The sequence below is a fragment of the Anabrus simplex genome, chromosome 2 (genome assembly GCF_040414725.1).
Source record: "Anabrus simplex isolate iqAnaSimp1 chromosome 2, ASM4041472v1, whole genome shotgun sequence".
NCBI classification, from domain to species: domain Eukaryota; kingdom Metazoa; phylum Arthropoda; class Insecta; order Orthoptera; family Tettigoniidae; genus Anabrus; species Anabrus simplex.
This window is the reverse complement of record NC_090266.1, coordinates 988,096,949-988,122,607: the sequence shown is the minus strand read 5'-3', so window position 1 is coordinate 988,122,607 and position 25,659 is coordinate 988,096,949. Positions and strand designations below refer to the sequence as shown.

At 41.0% G+C, this 25,659-nt stretch overlaps 2 protein-coding genes across 3 annotated transcripts in view; one reads left to right on the top strand and one right to left on the bottom strand.

Annotated features, from left to right (window-relative positions):
• LOC136863754 (constitutive coactivator of peroxisome proliferator-activated receptor gamma) overlaps positions 1–25,659 on the bottom strand; it is a 1,011,420-nt gene that overhangs the window by 266,647 nt on the left and 719,114 nt on the right. The gene's annotated exons all lie outside the window — the stretch shown is intronic.
• The window catches only part of LOC136864906 (uncharacterized), a 349,415-nt gene that overhangs the window by 60,813 nt on the left and 262,943 nt on the right, over positions 1–25,659 (top strand). The window contains exon 2 of the mRNA XM_068226495.1: positions 7,588–7,931. Within this exon, the coding sequence (XP_068082596.1) occupies positions 7,588–7,931 (344 nt within the window). The remainder of the gene's footprint in view (positions 1–7,587; positions 7,932–25,659) is intronic.

Below are 25,659 nucleotides of genomic sequence, written 5' to 3'. Positions count from 1 at the left end.
ATATAGATCAATATAGAAATACTGCGATGCATCTGACAAGAGTACAGAAAGCTGTATCAATGCAGCCTTTCTACCAGTCCACTGTGAACAGTGACCAACAGCAATTTTCTTCAGACCTATGGACTGCAATGGTGGGAGCTAATATACCCCTGCATAAACTGAAGCATCTTCAAACTTCAACAAGCTTCCGGGAGCAATAACCGAGTTGGAGAAGAATGGCATGCCCCTTGGTGGAGTCATTTAGGATTGTGGAAGATGTCGGGGGAAGTTTTGACCGAACCTGCGAGGAAGTTAGCCGCTGTCAGCGACAAGTTCGATAGGGTTCTGCAGCGGAATCCAGGATGGAAAGCGATGGTAAAAGTAGCCAGGGTGCTACGAGGTGAGGTAGATGAAACAATTGAACTAAAACCAGATGAAGTGGCTTCATTGAAGTTTTGTCCAATCACTTCATGTGATGTTGAGAGATATTTCTCTCAGTACACAAACATTCTGCATGACAGGAGAACAAGATTGTTACCGCAAAACAATGACAAGTTGCTTGTTGTAAATTCCTTTTATAGTAATTCAGTGTGCTATTAAATTATAAGTAATTTTTATGCCTATTCTGTTGCCTATATTACAAGTTAGTGTCTATTTTTCATGCCTATTTTCGCTAATTTAGGAGCCTACATGCCTGCCTATTTTAACTGTTTTTAGTGCCTATAATTCTTATCTCTAGTCATATGGATAGTTAGGCCTCAGTCGGTCAGTCATTTGGATGGAGAAGCAATTATATGGACACGGAATCTTCAGTGAGCAGATGTATTCGATGTTCGAAGTGTGTTTCGCGTATGTGTTGGGTCGAGTTCTGATGTCAGTTCGGTGACAGCCGAAGACTGAGTCTTCGTAATGCAGATTAACAGTTCGGTGGACTACGTGTAAAATTGATTGTGGAGTGTGGTTATACACTGAATGACAGAGCAAATGCAACACCAAGAAGGAGTTGTCAGAACTTTATGCCAATTGCAGGGTAGACTGACGTCACTGAGGTATGCTCATGATGTGAAATGCGCCGCTGTGCTGCGCAAGTAGCGAACGATAAATGGGACACGGCGTTGGCGAATGGCCCACTTCGTACCGTGATTTCTCAGCCGACAGTCATTGTAGAACGTGTTGTCGTGTGCCACAGGACACGTGTATAGCTAAGAATGCCAGGCCGCCGTCAACGGAGGCATTTCCAGCAGACAGACGACTTTACGAGGGGTATGGTGATCGGGCTGAGAAGGGCAGTTTGGTCGCTTCGTCAAATCGCAGCCGATACCCATAGGGATGTGTCCACGGTGCAGCGCCTGTGGCGAAGATGGTTGGCGCAGGGACATGTGGCACGTGCGAGGGGTCCAGGCGCAGCCCGAGTGACGTCAGCACGCGAGGATCGGCGCATCCGCCGCCAAGCGATGGCAGCCCCGCACGCCACGTCAACCGCCATTCTTCAGCATGTGCAAGACACCCTGGCTGTTCCAATATCGACCAGAACAATTTCCCGTCGATTGGTTGAAGGAGGCCTGCACTCCCGGCGTCCGCTCAGAAGACTAGCATTGACTCCACAGCATAGACGTGCACGCCTGGCATGGTGCCGGGCTAGAGCGACTTGGATGAGGGAATGGCGGAACGTCGTGTTCTCCGATGAGTCACGCTTCTGTTCTGTCAGTGATAGTCACCGCAGACGAGTGTGGCGTCGGCGTGGAGAAAGGTCAAATCCGGCAGTAACTGTGGAGCGCCCTACCGCTAGACAACGCGGCATCATGGTTTGGGGCGCTATTGCGTATGATTCCACGTCACCTCTAGTGCGTATTCAAGGCACGTTAAATGCCCACCGCTACGTGCAGCATGTGCTGCGGCCGGTGGCACTCCCGTACCTTCAGGGGCTGCCCAATGCTCTGTTTCAGCAGGATAATGCCCGCCCACACACTGCTCGCATCTCCCAACAGGCTCTACGAGGTGTACAGATGCTTCCGTGGCCAGCGTACTCTCCGGATCTCTCACCAATCGAACACGTGTGGGATCTCATTGGACGCCGTTTGCAAACTCTGCCCCAGCCTCGTACGGACGACCAACTGTGGCAAATGGTTGACAGAGAATGGAGAACCATCCCTCAGGACACCATCCGCACTCTTATTGACTCTGTACCTCGACGTGTTTCTGCGTGCATCGCCGCTCGCGGTGGTCCTACATCCTATTGAGTCGATGCCGTGCGCATTGTGTAACCTGCATATCGGTTTGAAATAAACATCAATTATTCGTCCGTGCCGTCTCTGTTTTTTTCCCCAACTTTCATCCCTTTCGAACCACTCCTTCTTGGTGTTGCATTTGCACTGTCAGTCAGTGTATTTTCAAGCCATGCTATCTCTCGTTTGTGAATCTAATAGGATACGTCACCAAATTAGGTTTGAGACACCTATAGCTGCTGTCAATTCCAAGGAATACGTCAGTGGCGTATACTGAGGGCTACCAAGGCTATCAGTGAAGCCCAAACCTCAAATGCGAGTGATGGAAATCTAAAGCACGTTATATTGTAAGCATATGACACATCGTTCCATTTGCAAAACTTGAAAGCAATGAGAAAACACGTCGCACGTATTTCTGAGAACAAGGCTTCGGAGACTGATATTGCAGCCCAGATTCTCGCCCCTTCCCATCGACTCGCCTCACGCGGCTTGCTGCTGTCTGCCTACAGGTGCGGGGACCGGCGGAGGATAGCTGTGCTAGGCTTCGGTCCGTCAGATCGCCACTGATGGCTTGCTGCTGTCTGCCTACAGGCGCGGCGACTGGCGGAGCATAGCTGTGCTAGGCTTCGGTCCGTCAGATCGCCACTGCTAACTATCACCATGCGTTACTCATCGTATATACTTCCTCACCTCATCCTTCTGCCTTAAATAAGATAGATGACGGAGTGCTGGTATTTCACTCCCGTTTACTTCTACATCCTTGTAGGAGGACACTGCAGGGCTGCTGTTATACGAGTAATATAGTTTTCTTTTTATTGGTAGATCTGCTAAAATGAAACGCAATCTTTCAGGTTTAGTGTTCTCTTTTGTTGGTTGGAATCGAACCCGTGATCATGGGTCGGACACCACCACTGATCTTCCGAGGAAGATAATTAGCCATTGAACGATGGGTACGACTGCTCTAAAATTCAACATTGTTACTTAACGATTATGATGATGATAATAATAATAATAATAATAGTGCATGACATCTACATAGGCTTGGTGGTGACCTAATAAGGATAAAATGAATGGCGAATACGTCATAAACACCCAGTTCCCAAGTCAGGGGAATTAACACTATGAGGGGGTTGATTCTGAAAATTGAACCGGGGCCGTCGGACCAAAGACAAAGCATTCTATTCATTTAGCCTCAAAGCTGGACTTCAATTTGCTAAACCTTAGGCTACCAACTCGATTGATCAGGTGTTGAGTATTAACGGTGGCAGAGGCCAGGGCAGTAGCTTGTGAAGCAGCCTTGACAACACAGCGGGCAACTCCGTTGGCTGTTGGCTGCAGCTCAAAATGCTTAAGGCTTGATGTTCCCTAAACCAACTATCGAAAAGGGGTAGCCTAAGTCTAGTGGTAGCCCACGTCTTGATAACAGCATACGCCACTGGAATACGTCATAATAACACTTAAAGTGTTCAAGGTACTGTTATGTGAACCAGTGGGGGACAAATTTCCTGTACAGATTTCAAATGTCCGGTCAAAAGTATTTTAAATTCAATGCCTATAGCTTCATTTCGTTTTAATTTCAGAGTTTTATATTGTAACTTTATTATCGCAGCAAATCTCACATTTCAGTTCAAAATTTAAAGAATATATTTTGTTTAGTATCAAGTACAGTTAATGGTTTTATTCCATGGTAGATCAGGTAACCTCAAATTTTAGTTGGAAAACCGAACGTCAATATCCTTCTCCCAGCACATACAGACATGGACAAAAGTATTCATACCCCTACCCTTCCTATACAAAATGCTTTATTGCTGGACCAATACGGAGTACAGGTCAAAATTACTAAACCAAACGTATACCTTGTACAGCAGAGTACATTAAAAAGCACAAAATAAACTGGAAGTAAATAACAGTACATAACAAAGCAAAAACATTCGTACTACATGACACTACTTGTCTGGACATAAGTATTCATACCGTATCCCAGCAGAGGTCACAACTCAATGAAGAAACAAATATTACCAACTCGATCTGTAGCGAGTTTGTTTGCCTTTCCTCTATATTATTTCTTTTAACCTGCTGGGCATTGAGAATACCAGTTTTCGTGTTAGTGCAGAAGAAATGTTCCCCCATTCTCGTTGTAGTAACTGTTTCAAGTGTGCTTTACTTGTTATGTGGTGTTTTCTTAGTCTGGACTCCAATTCTCTCCATAGATGTTCGATGGGGTTGTATCCGGCGATTGGGGAGGTGTTTTTAGTGTGTGCGGCGTGTTGTAGAGTACCAACAAACGAACAATTTCCGCCGTATGTTTGGGGCTATTGTCGTGTTGGAAGTAAAACTCACTGGAAATCCCAAGCTTTTTGGTGCTTTTGCGAAAGTTTCCTTTCAGGATATTCAGATATTGAAATCTGTCCATGGTCTCCTCGATAAATACCTACTCCCCAACACTTCAAACGGCCACTGAGCCCCACACCATAACCCCACCCCCGTCGTGCTTCACAATGGTAACAAGATTCTGCTCATCGAGCTCTGTGTCGGGGCGTCTCCACATTAAAATGGGTCCATCACTTGGGAAAATATTAAATTTTTTCTCATCTGTAAACATCACTGTCGACCAAAACGCATCTTTCACCACATATTCTTTTGCAAATTGTAGTCTCTTCCGTCGATTCACTTTCGTTATGTGCGCTTTCTTTCTTGGGACCCTAGATCGATACCCAGGGAGTGAAGGACCCTTCTTACTGTTTTGTGTGACACTGCATTATGGAAATATTCTGCCAGCTGCGATAATATTGCCGAAGATGTGGTGTGTGGTTGTTTTTCAATTGTGGTTACTATGAATCTTTCTTCTCGTGCAGTCAGTTTCTTCGGACGTCCATTTCTTTTCTTGATTATAAGAACATACTGTCCTTTAAACCTTTGTATGATTGTTTGCACAGTTGGTTTACATCTTCCAATGATGTTTCCGATCTCAGAATACGATTTTTCTTGGTGGTGAAGGCGTAGAAAAAGTCGTCTCTCTTCAACAGACGTTTCCCTAGTTTTCTTCGCCATTGGACTAGTACCATCTCTGACCAGCTGATCAGTCCATCTCTGTCTGCATCTACTACACAACTAATGCCACGGAACAACATAGGTTTCTGTTTACTCGTTCAAACCCCATTTTTACACGTAAGGTATGAATACTTATGTCCAGACAAGTAGTGTCAAAGAGTACGAATTTGTTACTTTGTTATGTACTGTTATTTATTTCCAGTTTAGTTTGTGCTTTATAATGACCACTGCTGTACACGGTATACGTTTAGGTTTGTAATTTTGACCTGTACTCCGTATTGGTCCAGCAATAAAGCATTTTGTACTGGATGGGTAGGGGTATGAATACTTTTGTCCATGTCTGTATATGTTATGCTGTTAAAGTAAGCTTATTACCCTACACCCTAGATATATTCAAGACTCTCATACTATTATTGTTACATCTATTTGTGTGCAATCACAGTACATTACAAAAATATTTGAGGTTATAGGCCTAACTATTTTATCCGGTCAAATTACATTTTTTTTTTTGCTAGGGGCTTTACGTCGCACCGACACAGATAGGTCTTACGGCGACGAGGTCAAATTACATAAACCGCAATGAACATAAATAACTTACCTCTTACAACGTGAATTGAAAATGACGTGGATTTCTGCCCTCTTTCTTTCATTATTTCTGCCTCCATTTCAAACGCGGGTCTCGCCGTAGTGATCGAGAATGACTGGAAGAACTTCGCCAAACCTTCGCGGCCTGTGACATAACTACGTCAACGTGGTTGAATAGCATACGTTCATCGCCTGCCCGCCCGCCCGCTTACAGTGCTGTGCGCCCGCGAGACGAAATGCCCAGCGTGAGCACCTCTGGGATAGAACAACTGTTTGTGCAGGACTGTCCAGACAAAACTTTTAGCAATTCCTTCAGCTGTGGCTATTCTTCCGACACTCGTTCCATGATTGTCCTACACACGTTTTAATACCTGTTGCTCCATATCAGGTATGCGAATTGTTCGGGATCTGCCACGGTTGTTTGTTCGTGGTGCACAGTATCCCGTTGCCAAAAAAACCTGAAACACGGTACTAAACAACTTTACAGATGGTTTGAGGCGTGTTAGATATTTTTCTGCAAACAGATTACGTGTCCGTAGGTTGCTTTCATAACGGAAGATCATATCGGCCATTTCCCGTGTTGAATAATAGGCCTCAATTACGTGCTGTAAGGCCAGAGAAGAAAGACAAGAAAACAAATTACAGTATGCAGTGTCACAAAAAAACGTGCGCCATTTGAGCACTATCGTACACCTGACGGAACTAACCTACCTGTTTGCGAGAGCAATACGGTCTGTAGTACGCAGTGGATCTTGTATGTTGAAATGAAATGTCGTATGGCTTTTAGTGCCGGGATATCCCAGGACGGGTTCGGTTCGCCAGGTGCAGGCCTTTCTAGTTGACTCCCGTAGGCGACCTGCGCGTAGCGATGAGGAAGAAATGATGATGAAGATAACACATACACCCAGCCCCCGTGCCATTGGAATTAACCAATTAAGGTTAAAATCCCCGACCCGGCAGGGAATCGAACCCGGGACCCTCTGAACCGAAGGCCAGTACGCTGACCGTTCAGCCAACGAGTCGGACATCTTGTACGTTGACTAGTGTGTTTTGTTCTTGCTTGATACAGTGCAAATGCAGGCACACACGATACAAGATGCACTGTATCAAATGTCTACGTACAATGGCTTCGCATTTGTTTCGTGACAAAGTGCTCGGAGTGCAAGATATGCCCCTCCTACATAATAAGACCATAACACAATACGCTAGTAAGTTTACAACCAATGTTTAGGTAGGAATATATTTCTGTCTTTTGTTGCATACGACCCTCCGTAAATTATTGGAACATCGTGATCATTGATAGTAGTGGTAGCGGACCATAGTTCCGAAGATATTGGGTTTGCGGCCAATGTTTATAGGACTTTTTTTTCCTTTGCTTGTCGTGCTGCCTCCCCTATAAATATTGGAACGTTTATACTTAACCTAAAGTAGATCTACTGTAGTTTGCTATGAGCAAGGTATGTTCCCTATTTTCGCAACAATTGAGAAGGGTACAGGATGGGCTTAAAATAGCCGTATCGCAGCAGCGTTGCTTTCACTTAATTTGTTGCGGATTGTAAATAATTTTAAATGATGTAAATTTCCAAAGAACGTAACAGAAAATATTTACCTCACGGGTGTAAAATTCATCGTTAAGCTTTTAAAACACACTGAACTAGTTTCTAAACGCACTGTTTAAACTTATGGTAATATTAGATTATTTTAATGTTGCAAAGAGATTCCTAAAGTTATTTTAATCGTGTTACAGTTGTAACAGCCACACTGCTGCTATGCTATGCAGAAGCAGCCAAGCAGCAAACAGACGATGTGGATCTCCAGATAGCCCAAGACCCACGCGAATGGAAAGACGACGAATTCATTCCTTTCAATGGAGATCGTTTCGATGGTTTTGACTGGGAGTTATATAAGATGCTGCAGCGAACTGAACGAGGAAATATAGTTGTGTCACCAATTGGCATTAAACTGCTACTAACCATGCTATACGAGGGTGCAGCAGGAAACTCAGCCAAGGAATTAGAAAATGTTCTTCAGCTTCCTCAGTCCAGACAGCAAACTCGTCTCAAGTACAGTGCAGTACTGGAATCATTACAGGTATGTATGTATGTATGTATGTATGTTGTTATGGATTACAAATAGATCTCCATTCAAACGTTGAAAAACCTGAATTCACTCTTTATCCATCTCCGGATCACTCTTTGCGACTCTTAACAATCCCTAGCCATGTTATGCTCTGACATACTTTACAACTGTACGCATATAATGGAAAATTGACTAGAAGAAAATGGATAAGCTAAGCAGAGTAGTGGTACTCAACTGACAAAAACTGGCCAGGATGCAGTATTCTGGATCAATATAAACATAATACAAGAAGTACGCTACCTCAACTTTGTTCATTTTGATATGTATGTAGGTTTTGAACTGTTTAATTTCGTCTATACGAAATTGCCACAATTATGAATAAGAAAATGATATGGGGTATAGATTCAATGGAGGAGGTTATGGAACTATTATGGAGACTCGTGTTCTGGAGGTGGCTTAAACACTGCAAACTCAAATCTGAATATATGCTGTACGTCGTGACAGTATGTAGCATTAATAGAAATGCCCTTTCGTCGTCTGAAAAGAGTACCTACAGGTACTTGACACTTATTTGACAATATACAGAATACCTCGTCTATAAAACTCGCCATCGGAATGCCCCATGCCTGCAATGATGTACCTTTTCTCTAAAACTATGCATGACAGACGTATGAAATTTTTGTGTATTTAGGATATGTACCTTGACTAGCTACTCAAGCGTATATAATTAAAATGTGCCTCATGTTTAATAAATATATAGATTTTGTAACGTGTCAAAAGTATACAGTTTACAGAACGTAATTTTCATTAAGGTGGACAGACATTTGAAATCGAACCATGGAGACATTTAGTACATGTAGAACACTTGAATAAACAAACTGTGAAATTTTTAAACTCCTACATGTATTAGAAGGTTAGAAAAGGTACATTAAGTAATAAAAAGCAAACTTACGGGAAAACAGCCTTCAAAGTTAGATTGTCAAAATAAGCCTGTCCCATAACATGGGTGATTCTTCCCCATTTCAAACTGGTCCAGGAGTTTTCTTTTGGAGGCTCTGTCGTTTCCTGGCCACGTTGGTTAAAATCTGGAACATTCGGTCAGCATTTCGGAGTCATTCCTTGTCGCATGGTAGCATGGTGTCAACAGTTCGACACCCGATATATAATCCTAGCTTTTCGAAAACCTTACATCTTGTTACAATGAATGTTGCCAATGAATCAAATACTCCGAAGTATGGCGTACAGATAACCACAAACACTGTCTTGAAAATCCCACTCCAGATGACATTTGTTTACGCTCTCTTTTGGAATTTGTAAATCATCCATGCAGATAATTTTTCAGCAGGTCAGTGTGTGCTAAGTCCATAAAAACTGGCTTCATTATTTCCATCGCAGCAAGAGGTAGACTGTGTGGATGGTTGTACTTTTTTCCCAGTTATCAAACCACCGACTTCATTACAGAAGTGCTGCATTTAAAATACTGACACTGAAGCCCTAGAGATAACTCCGTCGGCCATGATGGATACTTTTCATGCATGAGCTATTTGAAATATTTTTTAAAAATACTTCCACTTATCATAAAATAGTTATGTATATAGGTACCATTTTAAACCCGGGATTGCAAAGTTAAATTCAGATTAAAAATTAGAAAACATTTAGTGTTGTCCGCCTCTGTGGTGTAATGGTTAGTGTGATTAGCTGCCACCCCCGGAGGCCCGGGTTCGATTCCCGGCTCTGCCACGAAATTTGAAAAGTGGTACGAGGGCTGGAACGAGGTCCACTCAGCCTCGGGAGGTCAACTGAGTAGAGGTGGGTTCGATTCCCACCTCAGCCATCCTGGAAGTGGTTTTCCGTTGTTTCACATTTCTCCTCCAGGCAAATGCCGGGATGGTACCTAACTTAAGGCCACGGTCGCTTCCTTCCCTCTTCCTCGTCTATCCCTTCCAATCTTCCCATCCCCCCGCAAGGCCCCTGTTCAACATAGCAGGTGAGGCCACCTGAGCGAGGTACTGGTCATCATCCCCAGTTGTATCCCCCGACCCAATGTCTCACGCTCCAGGACACTATCCTTGAGGCGGTAGAGGTGGGATCCCTCGCTGAGTCCGAGGGAAAAGCCAACCCTGGAGGGTAAGCAGATTCAGAAAGAAACATTTAGTGTTCCTAAATCTCCATTCCAGGGGCTGACTGGCCGAGGCGGTAAAGGCGTGCTCGGTTCGCCCGGAAGAACGTGGGTTCGAATTCTCGTCAGGAAGTCGTAACATTTAAGAAACGAGATTTCCAATTCTAGAAGGGGAGTTGCATATGGCGGTTAATTCCTGGGGGCAAATGCGGCCGGGTGTACAGCTAACCACTCTACCCAATCGCGTGCCGAGGTTACGAATAGTGGGAGCCTTTACATTCCACCCCCCCAAGGGCCTTCATGGCCTATACGGAGATGACTTTGCTTTTTCTTAAATCTCCATCCCGGGTCCCCTTACGGGAAATAAATAATATCATTCCTGCCCCAGAAAACATGATTTCATACTTACATTTCTTTTTACACTTAATTGATAAGTATGTTCTTTAAGGTCAGGGTTTCCTCTAAGTGATAGTTCTGTGCGGAATGAGTTTGAAAAGTTGTACGTAACTGTTATGTCCAATGAGAACGTAGTCCAATCAATACCTTCATGTTTTTTCCTGAGAGATCACGCCACATTATATAGTCGCTCAAAACAGGAATGAGCGTATGGTATTATATGAAGCTTTGTGGATATTAAGGGCGATCTCTATGTTCAGTGTATGAACAAAAACTAAATGAAAATAATATCAGAATAATAACAATCTACATAATATATCACTTATTATAAAGTAACTTGTTGTACACTGGCAGCAAATAATACAAAATGATAGTATCTATTTTATGAATTATGACGTAGCAATCCGTATTAGTACCCATTGACTCACAATATTTTCCAAGGGAAATCATGAATTGAAAAAAAAAAAGACAAGTACCTGTTACAACATTATACCGTTCGTTAAACTGTTATTGATATAATATGAATCTTACCACATTATTAACACAAATTATATGAATAGTCTGGTTGATCATCTTCTTGCTCCTGAACGACGTCTACATTACCTTGGTCTGAAGTACGCCTAGCATCACAATAATTAATAATTATTTCGAAGCAATTCCTGCATGGAAGAGGCACATACGGCATTAGTGCATTGAGAGCTTGGGAGTTTTTTCGCTGGCAGTATCAATGGTGTGACGTACTTCTGAAAAGTTCTTGAACTGACAAATTGAATTTCTCACAGTTGTAGTTTGTGTTCTTTCCTATCTGATCTTCATTACACCGCGACTTTCTTAGTTTGGATGAATGGCAAAACCTTGCTAATAAGCAGTCTGAAAATTCGAACATGTTACCATTCTTGAAGTTGGTTCCCATTAAGCATCGTCTTGGAATCAGTTTCTCTAATACACTGACGTCCATTACCATGAGAGACGTGAGTTCGTTGACAATGAATTTCTTAGAAGAGCAGCTGTTCTTCATGAAGTACACGTAAGGGCCCTACGTGTAAATGTCACTATGCCTCGCCGTTTACTCAATTAGGCCGAAGTCACAGGGCAGATGAGTGTCCAGGGGTCATGAAAATGTGCTTTATATTTTGAAATCCTCTGTCATCTGCCCTGCGCGGTTATTGTTGAGGATTACTAACTCATGTATGTTATATATTGCCCAATGCTGAAACGTAACGTTTCAAACAGCTAGCAATTTCGCATGACCCACGCTTGGCTATTGTTTCATCCTATACGTACATAGCAACACACCCTGTCTTAATATTGAGGATTCCAAGGTTTTGCGTCCACATTTTGCGTTTGTAATACTGTATACCATTTGTTAATTTTGGAGAGGGCATGGCTTGCTGTAAATCAACGGCAGTTGCAGCAACAGAATTCTCTTATCATTTTTGTAAGACTTTAACAGTGTATGGGCTGCTTTAGCTTCCATTTCACGGCCTTACTTTTTATTCCTCAATTCTGTAATAAGATTCATATCGCCCTGTTTTGCTAAACCCTAGAGTTCAATTTTATATTTATCGCAAAATAAAGAGTCACTTTTAGGTGCTCAAAACCAATATTATACTGAGTGTAAAACATATCTCAATAATAATGCTTTGTTACTGGTTCTGTGTTAGGGTAACTTTCTTTGATCCACTCTAAGGGTACGTTTATGCTGCAGCCTGGCTGCTGGCACATCGCCAAGCTTCGCTGCTCGATGTTAGGCGATGATGAAACAAACCAATGGATCTCAATCAGTGCTTTTACCCTGGAGCCCGGCTCATAGCTGCGCTGCTGGCTGCTATCCTCGCCACATCCATGGTCTCAAACACGTTTGATTTTCAAGCCTGGCCCATCGCCGGCTATCCTGTAACTTGGACTGTGATTGGTTCTTTCAAGGTCACCCGCTCTCCCACTCTTCCTCTCTTCGCACTCTATACACACGTTCAGTGATCACTTGTTATCTGAACCTGTCTTCGGGCCGATGACCTTCGATGTTAGGCCCCTTTAAAAAACAATCAAGAACCTGTCTTCGAACGCAATGCGATTTGGAGCCAGCGGCATGCGGATCATCACAAGAGTTTCATATGAGATGAAAGGAGCGACGAGATGACGAGCGGCCAGTAGACCTTTTCCTACGTTTTATGAGGGTGAGTGGCTTGCTTTAGCGTGTTTAAAAGTAAAGTTTCTATTTGTGTTTTAATTGGTTTATTGTTAACTACTACGTTACTCTACCGGGCGAGTTGGCCCTGCGATTAGGGGCGTGCAGCTGTGAGCTTGCATCCTGGAGACAGTGGGTTCGAACCCCACTGTCGGCGGCCCTGAAGATGGTTTTCCGTGGTTTCCCATTTTCACACCAGGAAAATGCTGGGGCTGTACCTTAATTAAGACCACGACTGCTTCCTTCCTATTCAGAGGCCTCTTCTATCCCATCGTCGCCATAAGACCTATCTGTGTCGGCGCGACGTAAAACAAATAGCAAAAAAAAACATTTATTTCTATTGACTGTGTGTTTATCTTTGTGTATTTTTAATTGGAATGAAATATATTATTGTACTTCTATGTCAGTGCCTTATTCAATTTTATTACGTTTTACTCTTTTTTAACTTTAGAAGAAAATAAGGCATTGCGAATTAGATCCACTGCTTATTTTAAATTCATAATAATTTTCCTCATCATTATCATTTTTCTAATCTACCGAGCTCGATAGCTGCAGTCGCTTAAGTGCGGCCAGTATCCAGTAATCGGGAGATAGTGGGTTCAAGCCCCACTGTCGGCAGCCCTGAAGATGGTTTTCCGTGGTTTCCCATTTTCACACCAAGGCAAATGACGGGGCTGTACCTTAATTAAGGCCACGGCCGCTTCCTTCCAATTCCTAGGCCTTTCCTCTCCCGTCGTCGCCGTAAGACATATCTGTGTCGGTGCGACGTAAAGCAAGTAGCATTTTTCTAATCCTCGTCAGTGGGTTAATTATAACTTTTAATCCATTTAGTCTCATCTCGTACCATCAGGGGCCAATGACCTACATGTTAGCCCACTTTAAATAACAAGCATCATCATCATCATCATCATCATCATCATCAAACTATGGAATGACGTGGCAAAAGAATGCGGAACGATTACGTCAACTTTGTTCTTTTATTCTTGCCATTTTGGGGGCCTCTATCATTACAAGCAGGTGATTTATATGAACTACCTCGTTTTTCATGGAAAGTTCGACAGTTATTTTTTTCAAACTGTAAACACATTTTGTTAAGGAGACCTAACTAATGTCAAAATGACATACTCCATAACCCCCTATTTTACATTATTCATAAGTACATTGTTAAATTACGAAATGAAGCATTTGTAGCTTCATTCTTCAATCAACTCCCGCAGTAGAAATGCACTAAAAATCCAGGCGAAGCATTTTACACTTTTCATTTCACATTCAGTACACTAATTTATCGTAAGATACACTCGCCAACAGAACTGCAACTCACTCGTTAAAAAAATCTCTGAACTTATTACGCACTTCAGAAGCTTCAGCTGGAGCTGTGTTGTTTCTTCTCGATGGGGTAGCTCTTGGAAGTACGTCTTCGTAGTCTAAGTGTTTCTTTTTTTTTTTTTTTTTTTTGCTATTTGCTTTACGTCGCACCGACACAGATATGTCTTACGGCGACGGTGGGATAGGAAGCGGCCGTGGACTTAATTAAGGTACAGCCCCGGCATTTGCCTGGTGTGAAAATGGGAAAACAACGGAAAACCATTTTCAGGGCTGCCGACAGTGGGGCTCGAACCCACTATCTCCCGATTACTGGATGCTGGCCGCACTTAAGCGACTGCGGCTATCGAGCTCGGTAATCTAAGTGTTCATGCCCTCTATATCTATAATCAAATTGTGCAAAATACAAACCGACTTAACTATCAGTTCCTCTGTTCTGAATTTTCGACTACAGCTGAGAGCTGCCAGCAGCGTGCGCGCGGGGCTGTTGCAAGGTAAGGCTCCTTTTATACTTACATGCCACATGCTTGAAGCCAGGCATGTGGCGTTCGCACTTGGAAAGGACCCTTTTATAGTTTCGTATCTGTCGAGCAGGTACAATGGCAGAGTTTACATCTAAAGTATTCGCAGCTGCATACCTCTGCGAGATAAGGGCAGGAAAAAAAGAGGAAAAGGCATTTCAGTTTTCATCCTCTGAACATTCAAATATACAGTATATGATAGGAGCTTTCAAAATCCTTTACACTGACCCACGAGAGGACGAAACAATGTTTTTAATTATTTTAGGATGACCCCAAAATCATTTGATGAATTATTTGGAAAAATATGTCAGTTCCATATTACAAGAAAATACTTCCTGCCCATTCGTCCAATAGAGCGGTTCTGTGAAACTACAATCTACAGATGTATTAAATACAAAGAACATCATATAAAATACCATGTAAAAAACTAAATGTAAATTATTTCTAACATTACGTTTGTAACTTTAGCTTTGAGTCAAGTTCATGTCCTTTGTATATTGCTGACTAGTCATTTCACATTTAAAACTATTCAGAACTTGCTGATTTCCAAGAATGTGTAGATTCATCTAGGCAAATATATGATGGCCGGCGTTGATGTGGATCATTATAGTAAATTTGGAATTGACCTGGATCAGACAAAGATGTAGAAGGTTGATTTGGGAGGTCATAACTCAATTGGGACTGATCCGAATCGGTTTGGTTTCGAGAGTGTGCATTATATGAATCTTTCTTCATACGTAGGGGTGATAACGCTCCAGATTTACTCCCACGCCTTATTCCGAAGATCTCGATTTTTGTAGTCTTCGTTACCTGGATCCCATAATACCGATCTACACTGCATTCGCTAATGAGCTGTTCCGTATCTAATCCAGCATCCATTGTCCTGGTTAGCACTCGACTAGACCACAAACTGTACTGAACCGCCCGGCATGAAGCGTCAACTATAAACATTCCCATAAGGTTTTGGTCCCACCCGCGCGGCATGACATGTCAGGCGTGGCGGCCACCTGCTCGTCCCGACCCGCCTCAGTCACATGCCTGGCGGGAGGAAGCGACCGCGAGACGCGAGCAGGAAAGTATAAAATGGTCCCGTTTAAACAATGTTAATTCACATGCTTGGCGTGTGGCGTGTAGCATGTGGCATGTAACTATAAAAGGAGCCTAAAAGCTCCATGGCGAGCAGGCAGGCTATACTCACCAGCGAGGTGCTAGGGCGAGCATCCATGAGCCAGCAGCGAAGCTGCAGCATAAACGTACCCTAAATACAAATTATAAAGAGTATTAGTATTCAACCCAGCCGCAAGGTAACTTATCTTATGTGGGGGCTTTTTGCGCGGCTGTAGTGACTCGATACAGTAGCCAAACTCGGAATGTGTTCTGTAACTGTCTTTTTTTCCTATCACAGCTTATTTGCTTACCTTGACACTGTCTACGCTGATCTTTGCTGACTGTATCAGTATTACCCTGTTGTCTAACACTGTCCTCTTTTTTCTGAAATGCCATGGATACTGAAAAATGCTTTACGACACACTATATGAACAGTAGCATCACACGTAACTGTATTTCGGATCCGTCTAAGTGTGGGTATTCCTTTAATAACACTTTGTTTTACGTCATGGCTGCTTACAAGATTCGATAGGTACGCATTTTGCATATCATAATTACCCATGGCACAAGAAGATTGAAACCAGGCGCCTCCTTGCAACTCTCAGGCTTTTCCTCTCCCATCGTCGCCATAAGACCTGTCTGTGTCGGTGCGACGTAAACCCAATTGTAAAAAAATAATTGAAAAATTACTGGACGTAAAGAAATGAAAATTTGGGGATACATCCATATTAAGATGTAGGTGCTCACGAAGAGAGGATTTTTGGATATTCCGTCGCTAAGGGGGTGAAAAGGGGAGTGAAATTTTAAAATGAGTGTATCTATATCTCAAAACTTTAAAGGTTTAAAGCTGTAAAAATTGGTATTTGGAATCTTCTTTAAAAATAAGGAAACACGTATTTATTTGTTTTCGAAAAATCCCAATAGGAGGAGTGAAAAAGGGTGAAAAAGGGGTTGAATGCCTTTAATCAGGATACCGGTACTTATATCTCAAAAATTGAAGATATTACAGACCTGAAAATTGGTACTTTTGATCTCTTTTAAAAATAAAGAAACATGTATTTTTTGTTTTTGGAAAATCCAATGAATGGGAGGGTGGAAAGCGGGATGAATTTTTAAAATGAGTGTATCTATATCTCAAAAGTTTGAAAGTTTACAGATGTATTAGAATCTTAAAAATAAACACGTATTCTTTTGTTCTCGGAAAATCCCAATAGGAGGGGTGAAAATGGGTGAAAAAGGGGCTGAATGTCTTTAATGAGGATACTTATATTTCAGAAACGGAAGATATTACAGCCCTGAAAATTGGTGTTTGGGATATCCTTTAAAAATAAACAAACACGTATTTTTTTTGTTTTTTGGAAATCCAAATAATGGGGGAGGGGGTGAAAAGGGGGTGAATGTTTAAAATGAGTGTATCCATATCTCCAAACTTTTAATGTTCATAGATGTAAAAATTGGTATTTATAATCTCCTTTAAAAATAAGGAATCATGTACTTTTTTAGTTTCGGAAAATCCCAAGAGGAGGGGTGAAAAAGGGTGAAAAGGGGTTGAATGCTTTAATTTAGGATACTTATATTTCATTGACAGAAGATATTACAGACCTGAAAATTTGTATTTGGGATCACCTTTGAAAATAAAGAAACACATTTTTAGTTTTTGGAAAATCCAATTAATAGGGGATAAACAGGAGTGGCAAATTGGGGTGAATTTTTTAGAAAGACTATATCTACAGTATATCTCAGAAACGTAAAATGTTACAGACGTAAAAATTGGTATATGGAATCTCGTGTAAAAGTAAAGACACATAGGTGATTTGTTTTTGGAAACTTCACTTAAGGGGAACTAAATAGGGGGGTGAAATTTAAAAAAAAAACATTTCTACAGTACTGTATATCTCAAAACTTTAACATGTTACCGAAATGAAAAATAGTATTTTTATCTCTATTGAAAATAAAGAAACATGTATTTTTTTGTTTTCTGAAAAACCACTTGGGTGGACTGAAAATGGGGTTGAATTCTTTTAATTAGGATACTGATATCTCAAAAGTTGAAGATGTTACAGACGTGAAATTTGGTATTTGGAATTTCCTTTAAAAATAAAGGAAAACGTATTTTTTATTTTCGGAAATCCACCTAAAGGGAGGAGAGAAATTGAAAATTTAGTTGAATTATTTGTATGAGGATACTATTATCTCAAAAACGAAAGATTTTGCAGGCGTGAAAATTGATATTTGGAATCTGCTTTATAATTAAACAAACATGTGTTCTCGGAAAATCCAATGAAAAGGGGGGGGGTGAAAAATTGAAAAATTAATTGAATTAATTGTATGAGGATACTTACATCTAATAAAAACTAAAAGTTGTTACAGATATAAAAATTGATATTTGGATCTCCTTAAAAAACAAAGAAAAAAGCGTTTTTGGGCGAAAACATTTTGGGGGCGGGGGTGAAAAGGAGTTGAATTCCTTTTATGTGGACACACATCTCAAAAACTGAAGATGTTAGAGTCGTGATAATTGGTATTTAAAAGATCCTTGACTATTAAAGAGACAAGTACTTTTAACGGGATATTCACTTAAGGGTGGGGGGGAGTGTGAAAGTAAGTGAAAAAAGTGAATTCTTTTTATGGGGATACTTATATCTCCAGCCTGCTGCCATTTCTTGATGGATGCAGTATTTTTGTATCCGTCTCTTGGCACAGGCCACAGCAAAGTCCCAGTCTCATCCACGGCTGTGACAATATGGACGCTGCTGGGGTATGAGTGGTGCTGAGTAATGACATGTGGAGCACAAATAATATCTGAATGTTATAAAAGGTGTTGCTCATAGGATCAATCGTGCTGCAGTAGCAACTTCTGGTCCAGTGAGGAAAGCAATGGCAAACTACCTCACTCCTCATCTTGCCTAGTACGCCTCATTTGGGCTCTACCATTGGTTTTTGTGGTTTTCCTATAACTGCACAGCCTTTGGTGGTGCTATTTGAGGATCCAACCAGCCTCTGGGCTGATGACCTAACAGACAGACTTATATCTCAGAAGTGAAGGTAACAGACGTGAACATTGATATATGGAATCTCCTTTAAACATAAGGAAAGTTGCCTTCCTTTTGGGGGGGGGGGTAAATCAACTTAACGAGAGTGGGGTGAAAAAGGAGTTGAGACCAATTGATTTTACTGTTAATAATGTACTTATTGTGATCATAAACTGATCATTTTTAATCTTTCCTGGGTTCGTTTTCAAGAACCATCTTTTCCTTTGGAGTACATAAAGTTCGATTACAGTAGATTCTCCCGGCATATATAAAAATTTAAACACATTTGAAATAAACGATATGAATGATATTGACCGCGCAATTGTTCACCTCTATAATAAAGTCAATAATTCACGGAAATATATCATTCGTGTCGCCAGAAATCTCGCGCACTTGCCTACGCGCCACGATGGTGCAGGTCACATTGTCAGCAACGACAATGGCTGAGGATATAATTTACCGCCAAGTAGCGGTCTTGCTTCTTGCTATGGCTTCCAGACCATTAATAATAATAATAATAATAATAATAATAATAATAATAATAATAATAATAATAATAATAATAATAATAATAATAATGTTCTGGACCGTTGTCAAAATGTGCGGATCGCGCTGGAAACGGGTCATGGCCGGGTAATGACTACGATTGCAATCCGGCCGCGGGTTCAGTACCGCCAGGGTACCCAAGACAGCACCACGCCGCGTCTCTTCATGGATTTGATCCGTATTAAAATGCTTATAGGAAAAGATGGCAAAGATTTAGGGACCCAACTGGCCGCGTGGAATACCTGGACCTAGCCCGGGAAGTACGAAATCGATTGCTGGAAAGAAAGATTGAAAAATGGGAGGAACTTTGCCGTAATCTCTCAGAAAACGAGTCAGATCACGAATTTTGGCGGATTCTCTCAGAAAACGAGTCAGATCACGAATTTTGGCGGATTCTCTCAGAAAACGAGTTAGATCGCGTATTTAGGCGGATTATATATAAAACGTAAAGCATTCAATTATAAATTTCATTATAATACCGTAGGCGAAGCACGGGTATCTTGCTAGTATATATATAAAATAACATGTCCTGACTGACTGACCGAACGACAGATTCATCATCGCCGAGCCAAAACTACTGGATATAATGTAATGGTATTTTGGGGATAAATTTAAATTAGAGTGTAGATGCTCACTAAGGGAGGTTTTTTTTTATATTCCGTCGCTAAGGAGGTGAAAAGGGGGGGGGGGGATTTTTAAAATTAGTATATCTATATCTCAAAAACTTAAGAGTTTACATATGTAAAAATTGGTATTTGCAATCTCCTTTAAAAATAAAGAAATAAGTATGATCTTGTTTTCGGAAAATCCAATTAACGGGGGTGAAAAAAGGTGAAAAGTGGTTTGAATATCTTTTATGAGGATACTTATATCTCAAAAACTGAAGATGTTACAACATGAAAATTGGTATTTGGAATTTTCTTTAAAAATAGACACGTATTATTTTGTTTTTGGAAAATCCAATTAATGGGGGGTGAACAGGACTAACGAAGGGGGTGAATTTTTAGAAGGACTGTATCTACAGTATATCTCAAAAACAGACGTATAAACTGGTATTTGGAATCTCCTGCAAAAGATACGATACATAGATAATTTCTTCGGAAAATCCACTTAAGGGCACTAAAAAAAGGTAGTGAATATTTAGAACGAGCATATCTACAGTATATCTCAAACCTTAACATGTTACAAAAGTGAAAATTGGTATTTTTAATCTATTTCAAAAATAAGAAACAGTTTTTGTTTTTGGAAAAACCACTTGGGTGGGGGTGGGGCTAGTAAGGACTGAAAAGTGGGTTGAATTTATTTTTTTATTAGGATACTGATATCTCAAAAACTGAAGATGTTACAGACGTGAAAATTGGTGAATGTAATCTCCTTTAAAAATAAATGTATATTTTTGTTTTCGGGAAATCCACTCAGGCAGGGGTGAAAAAATTGAAAAGATTAGTTAAATTATTTGTATGAGTCCACTTATGTCTCAAAAACTAAAGATGTTGCAGACGTGAAGTCCGGCCTCGCGGTGTAGGGGGCAACGCGTCCGCCTGTCACCCGGCGGCCTCGGGTTCGATTCCCGGCCGGGTCGGGGGTTTTTAATTCTAAATGATTAATATCCCTGGCCTGGGGACTGGGGTTTGTGACGTCCTTAACGTTCCTTTCCTCACATTCAACACTTTACACTTCCGCAATTTCCAAATACTCGCAAGTTCCTAACATATAGTGCAAGTAGGGGCAAAAGATCTTTCTAGGTCGACGCCCCGAACAAATAGCATTTGAAAAACAACATATTCCTCTGATTTCGGAAAATCCAATTAAGGGGGTGAAAGAATTGAAAAATTAATTGCATTATATGTATGAAGATACTTATATCTTATGAAAACTAAAGCTGATACAGACGTGAAAATTGGTATTTGGAATCTCTTTTAAAATAAGGAAACGTGCATTTTAGGGGGAAACTAAACTTGGAGGGGGGGAAGGAGTTGAATTTATTTTATGAGGACACATACAAAGGACACTAGGGAAGTTTTGCAAAGTGAGTGAACGCTTTAGACTTTTTCAAAATAATTTCCACCACACTCAATACACTTCTCCATACGTCGAAACCAGTCACTAAACCAACTCTGTCAACATTCTTCGGTTACATTTTCACAGTCTTGATCCCATGCTGCCAGAAGCTCCTCGTCGGACGCAAAACGCCGCCCTTTCAGCTTCATCTTCACTTCTGGGAAGAGTGCGAAGTCACATGGGGCAAGATCAGGACTGTGTGGAGGGTGATCAAGCACAGTCAACTCTGATCTGGCAAGAAAATCCATTGTTACGTTAGCACAATGTGCTGGAGCATTGTCGTGATGCAAGAGCCAAGTGTTGAACCGTGACCTTGGACGGAGCTGCTTGAGAGCCTGGATGACCTGACGCAGACAAGTCTCACTGTACCACTTCGCAGCAACTGTCCTTTGTGTTTCTAGCACAACCTGAGTCAGGATGGCCCGTTTAGTGAAGAATACTGCAGTCATCCTTTTCTTCACTGACCTTGACTTTCGCACAGTCACAGGAGTACCCTTATCTTCAAACAACCACACCTTGTTCTGGGATTTAGTTGGAGCATCGTGGTAATAAAGCCAAGTTTCGTCAACTGTAACGATGCTATTGACGTTACGCGAAGTCCCATTTTCAAACTGTTTTAGCATTTCTCGGCACCATTTTTACTCGATGTGCCCTGTTCCTCTGAAAATGAATGGGGCACCCAAAGGGAACAAACCTTTGTAACATAGAGATGGTCGTGTAGAATTGAATGAATAGCTGGTGCAGGGATGTTCAGGGTCTCTTCTACCTGCTGATATGTCAACCACCTACCTTGCTGCAACATTTTCCGCACAACTTCAATGTTTTCCTCAAGTCACTGATTCAGACGGTCGCCCAGAACGAGGATCGTCTTCAACCCCAAAATTTCCCCTCTGGAACTCTTTGTACCAGCGAAAAATTGTTGTCCGATGTGGACAGTCTTTTCCCAGCACAGGAGTCATTTCCTCCAGGCACTGGTCAACAGTTAATCCAATCGCAAAATTGTAGCGGATAATTGCGCGATATTCACCTTTAGACCACACTGACATCTTAACTTGCTTTCAATCCCAATCCCAAGGTTGCGCCTTGCTGTCTTCTAGACAAGCTTTCACCCCTCTTTTCATCCCTCACCATAACAGGGGTGTCCAGCCAACCGTTTTTGCGTACTGCAAAACTTTCCTAGTGCCCTTTGTACCACAAAAACTGAAGATATTACAGTCGTGATAAGTGGTATTTTTACAAGCTCCTTTATAAATAAAGGAACACGTATTTTTTTTCGAAAAATTCACTTAAGGGGGAGGGTAAAAGGAAGTGAAAAAAATGAATTCGTTTTATGAGGATAATTATATCTCAAAAACTGAAGGTTACAGACGTGAATATTGGTATCTGGAATCTGCTTTAAAAATAAAGAAACACGCATTTGGATGGGTCGGGGTGGGGGGAGGAATAACTTAACGGGGGTGGGGTGAACAGACAGATATTATATCTCAAAAAAATAAGATGTTACAGAGGTGAAAAGTGGTATTTGTAATCTCCTTTAAAAATAAACAAACACGTTCTTTGGTTTTCGAACTCCCCTTAAGGGGAGGAAGGAATTAAAAAATTTGTTGAATTATTTCTATGAGGATACTTATATCTCTAAAAGCTAAAGATGTTACAGACGTGAAACTTGGTATTTGCTTTAAAAATAAACAAGTATTTTTTGTTTTCAGAAAATCGACTTGTGGTGGGGGGGAAGAGGGGTGAAAATAAGTAAAGAAGGATATGGATTCTGTTTAAAAGGATACTTATATCTCAGTAACTTAAGATGATACAGACGTGAAAGTTGGTATTTTGAATCTGCTTTAAAAATCAAGAGACACATATTTATTTGTTTTTGGAAAATCCACTTAAAGGGAGAGGGGGTGGAAAGAGGAGAAGAAGAAGAATTCTTTTTTATGAGGAAACTTATATCTCAAACACTGAATATGTTACAAACGTGAAAGTTGGTACTGTATTTTGAATCTCCTTTAAAAATCAAGAAACATGTAATTTTTGTTTTTGGAAAACCCACTTAAGGGGGCTGAAAAGAATTGAAAAAGTGGGTGAATTTTGAGAATGAGTATAGGTATTTCTACAGTATATGTCAAAATCGTAACATGTTACAGACATGAAATTTGGTATTTGGAAAGTCCTTTAAAATACAGGAACACGTATTTTTTGTTTTCGGAAAAGGCATTTAACGGGGGGTTAAAAGATGTGAAAAAAGAAGTGAATCATTTTTATGAGACTGCCTATATTTCAAAAACTGAAGATGTTACAGACGCGAAAATTGGTATTTTAAATCTCCGTTAAAAGTAAAGGAACATGTATTTTATTTTTCGTTTTCGGAAAATGGGAAGTACTAAAAAAGGGTTGAATTCTTTTTGTGGGGATTCTTATAGCGTATCTCAAAAACTGATGATGTTACGACGTGGAATTAGATATTCGGAATCTCCTTTAAAAATAAACATTTTATTTTCCGATTTGAGAGAAGACTGTTTCTCACATTTACAGTTCTATGCTGCATGATCATCTTAGCCCTAAAAGGCAATGACACAAACGTGGTTTACATAGAGTTTCCGGGGTAAATGAAACTCAACTTGGTCGGTGAGTGTTTATACTTCAGGGACTTTCAGATAATGTCTTAGTACAGTACCGAGGAACGATTACTTTTATCATTTTACGAAATCCACGCGAGCGAAGCCGCGGGTAACTGCTAGTATAGTATAACAGACTTCATAACTTGAGTGGCTTAGACGGTAGAAGTGCTCGCCTTTTGAGGCCAAGTTGACAGGTTCGATTCCGGCTTGTTTCGATGGTATTTAAAGGCGCTAAAACACGCCAGTCTATAGTCGTCAAGATTTACCGGTACATAAAATAACTCATGTGGGACAAAATGCAGGCACATCTGTGTCTCCAAAAGCCGTTAAAGTAGTAGTAGTAGTAGTAGTAGTAGTAGTAGTAGTTGTTGTTGTTGTTGTATATGACGGTTAGTGCATGAAGGGTTTTAGGGCGGCGCACTTTTAAAAACTCCTAACATAATTTCACTCTAACAGAGTACATACAGAGATGAGCAAGTGTTGTGAAGTCGAACTTATGGTGGTGTGTTTTCCAATTATACAGTGTTATCATTATTTTGGTTGTAAATATTTCGCATTCCTATTTTCAAGATCGGGTAAATGTTTTCAGAACATGGCTGCTGTCTTGCACTTCTCATGAAGCACGATGTTTTCTCTTTAGGCTCCAAGAGCCTGTGGCAGAGCCGAAGGTGAGCACTAGTTTAATAATGATAGCTAGTCTGCGGGGTGCGGAAGGAGCCTCAACGGCGATTTGGGCTCGCAAGGGAAGGAAGAGGAAGACAAATGTCTTACTTTAATATTAGAGATACATTCCGATCATTTTACAAAAAAAAATTAATCCAATTTTACTGGCCATTTAAAACCTGAATTCTATAAAGGAGTTAAAATAAAGATTCAAAATGTAACTATAGGGTGGTGGCACATTTCGTTGATTGGCTATATTGTTAAATTCGCCTTCATGTTTTGAGATTTGATCGGTATTTCACATTTAATTTCAGACTATCTGTATGTAATAACGCGAAAAAAATTCGTGCATTATTTATTTGTTTTCGTGAATGTCGCTTCTGATAAGTGAAACAGTGCAGTGCCACAGTAGTTCCGATTACAATACCTGTTGGCGTGTGTATAAATGCTAATGTAGTGTACTTATTTTTTTCTTACAATTTGCTTTGTGTCGCACCGACACATATAGGTCTTATGGCAACGATGGAATAGGAAAGGCCTAGGAGTGGAAAGGAAACGGCTGTGGCTTTAATTAAAGTACCACCGGGCGAGTTGGCCGTGCGCGTAGAGGCGTGCGGCTGTGAGCTTGCATCCGGGAGATAGTAGGTTCGAATCTCACTATCGGCAGCCCTAAAGATGGTTTTCCGTGGTTTCCCATTTTCACACCAGGCAAATGCTGGGGCTGTACCTTAATTAAGGCCACGGCCGACTCCTTCCAACTCCTAGGCCTTTCCTATCCCATCGTCGCCATAAGACCTATCTGTGTCGGTGCGACGTAAAGCCCCTAGCAAACAAAAAATTAAAGTACCAGCACTTGCCTGGTGTGAAAATGGGAAAGCATAGAAAACCATCTTCAGGGCTGCCCAAAGTGGGGCTGGGACCCACTGTCCCCGAATACAAGCTCACAGCTGCGCGCCCCTAATCGCTTGGCCAACTCGCTCGGTGTGTAGTTGATTACTGTACAACTTGGATACAGACTTCCTTTGCCATAATTTATCATAAAATATTAATATTTATATTATTAGTAGTAGTATTATTATTCATTATACTTTATATTCAAATCTTCATAATTGTGATTGTATTATTAATTAGGCATCACGCATCTCATTCACCTAAGCAATAAAATA